Source organism: Castanea sativa, chromosome 3 (assembly GCF_040712315.1).
Source record: "Castanea sativa cultivar Marrone di Chiusa Pesio chromosome 3, ASM4071231v1".
Lineage (NCBI taxonomy): Eukaryota > Viridiplantae > Streptophyta > Magnoliopsida > Fagales > Fagaceae > Castanea > Castanea sativa.
This window is the reverse complement of record NC_134015.1, coordinates 41,385,098-41,396,112: the sequence shown is the minus strand read 5'-3', so window position 1 is coordinate 41,396,112 and position 11,015 is coordinate 41,385,098. Positions and strand designations below refer to the sequence as shown.

Sequence of the window (11,015 nt, the reverse complement as noted above, 5' to 3'; positions counted from 1 at the left end):
CCCCTACAGTCTACACCATGAGACAAACCTTTTTTATAAATAAAAAATTATAAAAGTTTAGAAAAACATTAAATTATTTAAGCCATCAACTCTCTAGCTAGATGTGCCTCTTTAAATTTAGAAATGGTAGCTCAGCAATAGCATTTTAGCAAAAGGTCTGTTCGATGAGGCCTTTAAAAAATATACTATTTATTGGTTTCTTTATATATCAATAATAAATAAATAAATAAAAGCTCAGCAGTTTCCTTTGTTATGCTTGCCATCATTTGAAAACAAAGAATGTCCCAAAAGAAAATACTTAGATCCTAAGTCCTACCTAACAGTGGTTTATGGATCATTGACACCCTCGACTTTGGGGGTGCAATTTTCATAAAACTACAGGGTAAACCGATATATGGTTGAGAAATGGTTCGAAAGTCAAAATGTGCCTGTAACACCATGAGCGTTTAATGGAATGCAGTCATGCACCTTATATCATTTTCATCGTTCAAAGGTTAATTGCAAATTCGCAATACATTTTCCATAGAAGACCGTTCAAGCAACCAAAAAGCTCTAACAATAAGGTGGCTATTGAGTTTGTCAACAAAAATAGAAGGCGGCTATTGAGTAAAAGCACCGACGAGTATTCTCAAGTGTGCAAGTAGGATTTCCACTTAAGAGTCATTTCTTAAAATAATTATGTTCCGCCATACATAATTGAGGAATAAATAGCACTTCCAATTTTAGGGCTTCAGAAATGTATCTGATTTTTGTTCTGATAATTCCAACTCATCTATGATTTTTTTCTTCGCATGGATTCATGCAAAGAGTTTTCTGTTGCTCTTCTTTGCATGAATAGATGCACGAGAAGTCTCTTCCATAAACCGACGTGTAGTTTCAAGAGGTATGCACCTTACAAGAACTTCATCCTCTTTTCAAAAATGACAACACCATGTAATTACCAAAACAAAATCTAGTTTAGAGAAAGTGTGTGATTCTGTTACAAACTCATGGGTAAAACTCACCCTTGAAAACCGGCTTACAAGGGGAGAGAGCCCAAGAGCTTATACACATATAGTTAAACTTATACTTAATCTATGTGGAACACTAGGATCATAACATAACATCACACTTTCAGCTAACATCTACAATGACTCACTCTAGCGACACTGACCTAATGATAGCCCTTTTCTCTTTTGGTTGCTTCACTCACCTATAAGTTATTTTAATCTAGCCTTTAAGTCGCCCCTTCCAGGATTCGACCACAAAACCGCAACTCATTTGATCCCATACTCAATGAGCTATATTCGATTACTCAACGTGGGGATTGGCTCTGATACCAAATGTTACAAACCCATGGGTAGAACTCACTCTTGAAAACCGGCTTGTAATGAGAGGGTGTCCAAGAGCTTATAAATATATGGTTAAGTTTATACTTAATCCATGTGAGACACTAGAATCATAACTGATTCACAACATATGAAACCAAAATTGTTACTAATAAGTTTCCAATGCACGTAACTCCACTTTTGTGGGATCTTAGAGAGGTGATTAGTAAGCATCCTTACCCCTAGATTTGATTTTTTTAAGAGGCTGGCGTTCACTTCACACACACACACACAAAAAGAAGAAGACACAACATGCAGCTCACAGCCTCACAGTGACCCATAACCCAAAAGGCATGCAGAAGTAGATTACAAGACCAAATAGAAAAAAAATTATGCTAACCAAGAAGAAAATTGACGAAGAATTTAAAAATAAAAATCGACATGCTGCTTTACATAGATCAAGAAAGCAGATTGTGTACAAAAATGGAAAACGGCATGCAATTTAGCTACACAGAGATCCAGCTTAAAGCTGTATGTTCATACTTAGAAAGCATTAATTGGGATTCCTAAACCTGCACACCTGCTGCCAAGATAATAGAAACACTATGACAGCAAAATGTACGTAGTGTTACAGTAGGCACATTGCAGAGGTTCTTTTTCTATTCTTTGGAGAGAGAGAGATTATGTTTCATTTGAATGGAATTTGTAAATGTAGAGTGGAAGTCTGTCAACTGCTAGCATACCTTCAGCAAGAAAAAAAGGAGAAACTGCTATCATACCTTAATAGTTGATGATAGGCCAACACTGCAAGGAGATCAAAACAAACATGCTCCTTGAAGTAAAAAAAATGACCAAATTTCAGCTCAGAACTAGTTTCAACCATAGGTTTTCTGGATTCATATCCTCCAAAGTCTGATCATCACAAATGCGTCATCATGGGTGAGGTTGAACTGTAGGTGTGCTGGATCCACATCCTCCAAGATCTGATCATCACAAATGCATAAACATGGGTGAGGTAGAAATACCTTTCTTTTTTCTAAAGGGTGTCACCAATGTCAACAATCATAGTTGTACTTACCAGGATAACTCTCCTTTTGGCACTCATAAACAGAAAACCTGTTCCCCATAAAAGAAATGACCTTAGCCCACCCGCTGGGGCTGCCAAGCCCACTGATTTATCAATATAATAACCGATAACTAAGCTCATTTCTTTGCTTCAAGAACAAGATATCATTCTCCAACTGCTTGGACTCTGATTTCATGGTCATAGAGAGTGGTAATAAAAGCTCATTTCTTTGCTTTACGAGCAAGAAATCGATCCCTAGCTGCCTGAATTCTACTTTCGTGGTCATCAGGAACACCAGCAATGTTAACCTCTTTCTTTGGCAAGTCTGAGAGTTTTCCCTCAGTTCCTTCTACAGTAAGATCAGTCCCACCGCTGCCCCACACAAGCCAAAAATCTCAAGGTCAGTCAACAATGTTCATGTGCAACCTTGTATTGGGAAAAAACCAGTTTCATCTCTAATAAACAAACGTGACTTACCTCAGTTTGTTGACATTTATCTTCTTAACCTTGTTTAAAATGGGCATGACCCAATGTATTTCTACAGCACATACATTACGTAAGTATGGGCGTGAGGTTGCAATGAGTTCATGGTAGACAACATACTCTGGAAGCTTTCCTTCATCATCTGGTTTCAGCACAGAGGATGGGTGCACCTAAAATGAACAATAACTTACCTTCAGGTTTCTTAAAACACAGATGACTTGAAAAATCACATCTACAATATGGACCACAGGTCCAAGATTTCCACAATATCACTGCTTATACTAATTCAAACAAAATAAAACTTGCCACAATCACTTTCCTACTCAAATCAAGCTTTTGAAAGTGAATTTGGAATGGACAATCATTCAAAAAGTTGAATCAAACCAACAAAATTTTTAGATTAAGGCTCTGCTTAACTAGGTCTGGATAAGATAGAGTAGTATAACTTTTTTTTATTTGATAAGTAGATAGAGTAGTATAACTAACACAGACTAGACACCAAAGTAAATTACCTGAACTACTTGGGGCTTGAAACCTAAAGTTCGATAGCCATTGTGATGAACCATTCTCTCAGCAAGCTGATTTGCATAACCTATGCACAACGCCTTCCTCAAATTACGGTAATCTTGCTCACCCTCCTTCCATCTTCCATTAGCCCGTACATCTAGTGATCCTGTTTTCCAGATGCCAATTACCACATAAACCATTAGAAGAGCGAAGAAGGAGAATAACATCCAAAAAGGTACCAGGACACAAAGAAAACAGTAATAACTAAAATGACAGAAGACTGAAAGGAGTATACTTCTAGACTCCAAAGAAGGGAAAGTTTTGATGTATTTTCTTCTTCCATACTAGATTCTTCTTTGCCCCAACTCCCACAACGAACGCAATAGACGCATGGGGGAAATTTTGGTCATTTTTATTCTTGGTTCAGTAAGACATTCTAAAATAAGAGCTCCTATACACACACACACACAAAAAAACAAAAACAAAAACAAAAACAAAAAAACTTTGGGTGTGGACATCTTTCCAACCAAACTAATATATTTTACAGCCCAACTGAAAGTAGATATTGCCAATTTACTGAATATGGACAGACAGGAAAGCGTCAAAAACCATAAAATCTAGCCAGCAGAAAAAGATTACTTGAATAATCTTTCGGATACCATAAATTAATAGATTTGCAATATCAACAATATACATGTCAGAGAATCAATAATAGTATATGAATATAGTTTTGCCATACTAACACTGAAGAAGCTTGATATGAGGTGCCAAATGGTATCCCCTCTCCCCATTACAATTTCTTTTTAATTACTTTTCCTTTTTGATTAAGTAAACCCTTATAACAAGAACACAAATTTCAACATCAGAAGTAAAGCCCGCATTAGTTTTGCAAAATCAAAACCTTGACGTTAACATCATCAAGGTATGATTAAATAATCAATATGCTTCAAATTTGTAAGCTCCTCAATACTATAGAATACTAACCCTTTGCTATTTTCTGCATTATCTGAGATAATTGTTTCCGGACATCTTTGACAAACAACATCCCCCGCACCTACAATCAGAAAGTTTGACAAGCATTATATATTAGACCAGGATTGAATCTATCCCAAATCTCTAAACATTATGCATCTACACAATTTGGTGGGACTCCCTTCTTGCAACAAAGACACTGGAAAAATAATGACAACCATATATGCTCATCAAGTACTCACAGCAGATTCTTATGGCCCATTGTCCAAGAAAAGCAACTAATGAAAGGATTCATGTAATATAAGATAAAGAGTCCACAAGGATCCGCCCTACTTCATGGCTGTATGTTCATGTTGCTTGTGTGGTGTAACTTCACCTCAAGAGCTTAGTCTTGCATGATTGATATGACACATCTCATACAGGCAGCTAAGTATTGCATGTTTTCTGAGAAAGAAAATAAAAGAGTACCTGCAAGTTATGGTCTTTGCACCAACCAATATCATAGTTAGTTCTATCCCATTCCTCAAAAATCTGAAGCAATTGGATGTGATCACCCCAGCCAGATCCATCAGGAAGGTCCAAGTGAGCATGTTTCCTCTTTTTCTCAATACTCTTGCTGCAAGTGGAGACAAAGATATTATCATCTCAAAGGAAATTCATAGGGCCACATGAAAAGTTGCAGAGGCATAAAACTTCAATAAATAGTTATTGTGATGCTACTAATAAAACTGCTTCTTAATTCACGATGGCTGAGGATCCATTAGTTAGCCCTTTTTACAGCTTCTCCAAGGGTGATTTAGCATTTTAAAGGCTGTATATTTCCATGCAGCCTGTTTGGTAAGGGATTTTTTGTAGCTTCTTTAAAGCAACTTAGGCTTTTCTAGGCAGCTTTTGCAAAGCAGCCCAAGGGTTGTCTCTCAACACCATTGCAGTCCCACAAAAACTAGCTCAAGTATTTTTTATTGAGAAGAGGGCCCCTAAGTACTTGTAGACCTAACCATATTAGACATGCAGTGCCCACTGTTCAAAAGAAGGCAGTGTTGACTAGCTAGCTACTACATGTAAAATCTTGGAGACAACAGGAAAAACTTTTAAAGCATCCACAATAGGTGACCATGTTATATAATATTTTTAGGACTTCACCTTCGACCAGGAAGCAATGTAGTTTCTGCTGATAACATGGCAGCAACAGTCAAAGCCTGGAATAAGCAACCACACTCATTTGCCTCCATTAAGGTTCTTGAGAGTGAAGGTTCTAGTGGAAGCTCTGCATAATTCACAGAGAATACTCGGTGAACACAGAATGTTTATATGCAAATAGAAATAATTTCAAGAATGGAGAGCAGCTGTCAAAGTAAATTCTCAAGGAATAAATGCTAAGCAGATAAATCATAATCAAATGCACCATCAGAAACACCTTCTATGATGACACTGGTAAGAGAAGGGATGATGATGCATAAGATTTATGTATCACTAATAAAATGGTGTTCAAATGATTTCAGTGTAAAATAAGAAAGGTAAATAAGAATTAGCTACGCCATTGATGGTGATAATAATTGTTTTGTTTAAAGTAATGATGGTGAGGATAATTAGAGATTACTAAAATACTTGTATTCTAAAAGATGATGGCTACACACTTATAAGTTATAACAGTCCCAGAGAATCTTTTACCAGCCATTACTCGTCCAAAACTTGTGATCAACCCATTTTCATCAATCGCATCAATGAGATATAATTGCTTCAAAGCGTCTTCTAAAGACTCAGCTGCAGCAAAGCCAACCAGATTTTATGACTTTATCCAAGGATCACCATTTGTATGCATGAACATTGAAGAAAACAAAGAAAAAATTCCTTCTTACGGGAAGGGGGATCGAGAAACTCAAACTTGAGAATATCCATATCAGAGAGGTCCAATGATTTCAAATAAAGAACACTTCCAGCAAGAGAAGATCTCTGTATTTCAGGAACTGTTACATCTAGGAAGTCATCATTATAAAGTATGGAAGGGTATAACCGATAGCACTTCCCAGGACGTGTTCTTCCAGCTCGACCTGCCCGCTGATTAGCTTGCACTCTGCAATTATATAACCCAATGTTTAATGATAAGCAATAAAAATGCAGCTAGCACAATCATTTAGGCAGTACAGAAAATCATCTATAGGGATAGCTACTACAAACAAGTATTCTGCTGATCAAAAAAAGGACAATTACTACAGCCTATCTGATCTCCAATGATCTATCTTTGGCCTAAAGTAAAAATTGAGGCTTGAATCATTTCTTCTTTAACATGCCACATCTACATTGTGGCTAAAACAATCACCTTTTCTAATATATAAAAGGAATTTTATTCAGGCACAATCAAGAAACTTCTAACAGGACATAAACTCAACCACAAGGGGTAGCATAATCAGTTGGGGACCACAGCTGATGAGATTAACTGCTTACTTGCTAATTTGAACAACATCAAGGGAATACATGCCAGTTGATGGGTTGTATTGCCGTTGCTTGACATAACCAGAATCAATAACATACCTATCAATAACACAAAATTTGGAAATATCAGTGAACTGTGTAACCAACCTATTATGGCACAATCAATATACACACGTTGCACAGATTAACTATAAATAACAGAATGAATGTAATTGCCAAATAATAAATATTTAGAATGAATGTAATTGTCAAATAATAAATTTGATACAAGTATCAAGTATCTTACACAACACCATCAACTGTCAATGAAGTTTCAGCAATATTTGTGGCAACAATAAATCGCCGGCAATTTGGAGGTGGAGGACTAAATACACGCACCTGCAGAGTCATAGAAAATCCCATAATCCTTTTATTTGAAATCGGATGCATTTAGGATTTAAAGAATTAATAGATAACCAACTATACTTTCAATAAAATCTCATAAAAACCCCATTTAATCATAAGACTTCACCACATTGATATGATTGTATAAATGCAGAATCAGGATTCCAGTTAGGCAGTGCATAAAATCACACACCTATTAATGAAAAACACTTAAGGCTCTTGTGTTTCCATATTTAACAACCCAACTGCTCAGTAGTTAATCACTAAAACATTTATCATGTTAAACTATTAACAAAGATAACCAACCCATTGCAGTCAAAAGCGTTTATATGATGCATTAACTTCTAGAAATAAAACATAACTTTTTTTTTCTCTTTTTTTTTTTGGGAGGGACAATAAATTTTGTTTTTCCTCATGCTACAGATACAAACTACAAAATATGAAGCGTAGCTGGTCTAGAACAACCCTAAAGTAGGAGATACATTAAAAGCAGGAAATATCAATACATGATTCAAGTTTCACCAAGAAATTTAAAACATACAAGAACGAAAAAACCTGCCTGCATTTCAGGTGGCAAAGAGCCATGAAGGGGAAGGATTATGGCATCCAAACATGATCCTTCCTCAAGACTTTGAACTCTATCCTCCAACTTTGATACCAACTTCTCTATATCATCCTGTATAAAATGCAACCTTTTCGATTAAAAGAACCATGGTACGAGAAGCATTCAAATAAATAATTATACTCCATAAGCAGAAGTCACAAAAGTGACCCATACACCCCCAAAAAAAAGTAGAAATGAGAAAATATAAAAGCTCACCTGTCCAGTCATGAATATTAGGACATCACCTTCTGGTTCTCGAATGTGTATGTCTGTAAAAAAAAAAGAGGTCAATAAGACCTCATCATCTAGTCAAAGATTGAAATTATAGCAAAATGGACAACCATAGCATAGAAAAAAAATGTATTCACAGATCATGATTAACATGAAATGTAAACAAGAAAATTTGAATGGTTTTCCGCTTATCTTGAAGGTGCTTAGAAGCCTAAAATCAGCAGGAAGATGCAGCTCAAAAAGCTTATCATCTATTAATGCAAACTCAAAAAAAGGTAAAAAAAAAAAAGTGTATAAAACATCTAGATCAAATCACTTAAAGTTGAAAAGGAAAGAAACTTTAAAAAAATTAAACTAATTTGAAAACTTCATTCTGTAACAGATGAAGGAGAATAATAGAGAACAAAACAAAACAAGTAACATATACAATCAAAAAAAAAAGATACAGCAGAATATTAGAAATTTAGCTAATCCAAACTCCAACCCAATCAGGTCAACCAATATCTGATTCACCAAGTTACTACTACCAATATACTGATAATAGGAATCTTGGTCACCATTCTCTGAATTACCATTTAACAAATATTCCATGAATACACCACAGGAAAGCAAGACCAAATGTATCTATAAACAACAGAAACAGGCTACTCAAATTTATAGTGTAAAATACATTATCATGAAATGAGTAGACAAACAGTTAAATCATACCAAGAGCTGTTTTTAAAGATGCTTCAAGATAGCTGGTGGGGCGCTCATTGCTGTACAATATTTCTACAGGGTATAACTTCCCTGGGACACTTAGTATGGGGCAATTTGAGAAAAAATTCGATACTTTTTCACCATCAAGAGTTGCCGAAGTGATAAGAACCTTTAAATTCGAGGCACGCATTCTAACCAAGCGTTTCATTAGTCCCAGCAAAATGTCCCTGACAAAAGAATATGTCCATAATTGTAGTGTGTACTCAAAATGCAATATAGGCATACCAGTATGCGTCAAAAGTTGAAACACTAGGAAATTCACATTATTTAAAATCTAGGAACATCATATGGTAAAGACTAATGGCACAACATTCAACACAGAAATGGCATAGAACAAGGCATAGAGAGTTAAATCTTACGTGTTCAGACTCCTCTCATGAGCTTCATCCAATATGATTACTGAATACTGACTAAGCTCTGGGTCGGACAGACTTTCTCGAAGGAGGACTCCATCAGTTAGATATCTGAGCAATTCACAAAACCATAAGAAGGGACCGAAACACTCGGCAAGGCTCAAATGACAAGTAAAATTGAAGTTATTCTCATTTAATCAAAAGTAAATGCATTACTTAATATGAGTCCTTTCTGAGGTTCTGTCTTCAAATCGGATGGCATACCCCACTTCATCCCCAAGATGAACCCCAAGCTCCTGAGCAACCCGTCTGTGGACATTAAATCATATAATGAGGAACCACCAAAAAGGCAAAAACCCAATTAAAAAAAAAAGTTTTACAAGATATTGTATTACACTTCAGATGTTTCTTAAGAAGATACATAATTATGAGTGAATGAACCACAAAGACACTTCTCAAAACCAGAATTTGCACAGCCAGCTTGGGCAACAGCTAGGCAATAATTCAGATTTCATGTCCTCTCATGTGCAGCATAACCAATATCCATTATTATGTTGCCAAGGAATTGAAACAAATCAACAAAATAACATGATTGGGCATCATTTTCTATATAATTGTCTCCAACACTTTTTACACTTGGGGATAATTACACTTTACCACCCTAAAGTATACACAAAATTACACTTTACGCCATAAACTTTCATAATGCACGATTAGCACCCTAAATTATAACTCATGTTACACTTTGCCCCCCGCTGTCAATTTTGCAGTTATCTTGGACGAAAAACCAAAGTTTAGGGTGCACAGTGTAATCAGAGTATAGTTTAGGGTGGTAAAGTGTTATTTCTCATTTATTTTTAAGGGATTAAGAAGAGTGGAAATTAGGTCATTTTATGTGATGCAGTTCAAGATAACAGCAGAATTGACAGTGGGTGCAGAGTGTAACATGGACTGTGGAAACCGTGCATTCTAAAAGTTTAGGGTGCAAATTATAATTTGGGGCATAATTAGGATGGCAAAGTGTAAATTGAGTTAACTAAGCAAATTAGTGCAGTATGATATGAGGCTGAGTTCAGTTGAATTCAATCCTTTCTAGGATTCCCTATATTGGAAAAGGCAACATTCATAATCCTAAGTTCTTTTCATTTCCTCAGTATTCCAAGAAACCAAACAGAGCATAAACGATTTTACATAAACAACTTTAATAAACAACAATATCAATATCAACTTCCTTCACTTTTTTTTTTTCACATCAAACGGCCATCACAAAACCCTAAAACCCCAATTCTAACAAGTGAAGAAAGAATTCTTCGAAACTCTACCTAGCGACTGAGACTGCAGCGACTCGGCGAGGCTGAGTGACGCCAATGATTCCAGACTTGGTGTAGCCTCTGCGGTGCAGAATCTGAGAGAGCTGGGTGCTCTTTCCCGATCCGGTCTCTCCGATAATCACCACCACTGGGTTCTGGTCCACCGTTTCTACGATTTGCTTCTCGAATTGGAGGATTGGAAGGTTCGCCATTGATGAACCAGAAAAAGCTAACGTGCAGAGTGAACTAAAAAAAAATTGGGGGTTTTGGAGATTTTGTATTGAATAAAATTTAGGGTTTTTGAAATCTGTTTTTGTTTGACTGGGCTTTAGCTAAACCGTTGTTTGTTAATTGACTGAGGCGCGCTTGCTCTTTCTACAGATTTTTAAAAGCTTGGGGTAAATTCAAAATCTCTCTATAGTGAAAAATAACAATAAAAAATTTTTCCGCTGCCGAGACTCGAACCCGGGACCTTCTTGCGAAGGCCGGAAATCCAAATTTACTAAGCTACAGCGGACCCTTAGGCTGCGTTTGTTTCAACAGTAAAGTAATTCCAGAAAATGTTTTCAGGAAAGGAAAATATTTTTAGATGTTTGGTGGCATTTT

At 36.2% G+C, this 11,015-nt stretch overlaps 1 protein-coding gene across 1 annotated transcript; it reads right to left on the bottom strand.

The window, feature by feature from the left end:
• Window positions 1-1,739: 1,739 nt before the first annotated feature.
• LOC142630061 (putative pre-mRNA-splicing factor ATP-dependent RNA helicase DEAH4) lies at window positions 1,740-10,769 on the bottom strand. The gene is made up of 17 exons (XM_075804135.1): window positions 10,422-10,769; window positions 9,316-9,408; window positions 9,106-9,210; window positions 8,696-8,913; window positions 7,973-8,025; window positions 7,712-7,828; window positions 7,055-7,146; window positions 6,781-6,867; window positions 6,195-6,409; window positions 6,007-6,099; window positions 5,479-5,602; window positions 4,804-4,951; window positions 4,348-4,417; window positions 3,369-3,529; window positions 2,851-3,026; window positions 2,386-2,745; window positions 1,740-2,290 (listed from the first exon to the last, which is right to left on the bottom strand). The coding sequence occupies exons 1-16, from the start codon at window positions 10,619-10,621 to the stop codon at window positions 2,595-2,597; spliced, it is 2,103 nt and encodes a 700-aa protein (XP_075660250.1). The 5' UTR covers window positions 10,622-10,769; the 3' UTR covers window positions 1,740-2,290; window positions 2,386-2,594.
• Window positions 10,770-11,015: the final 246 nt, after the last annotated feature.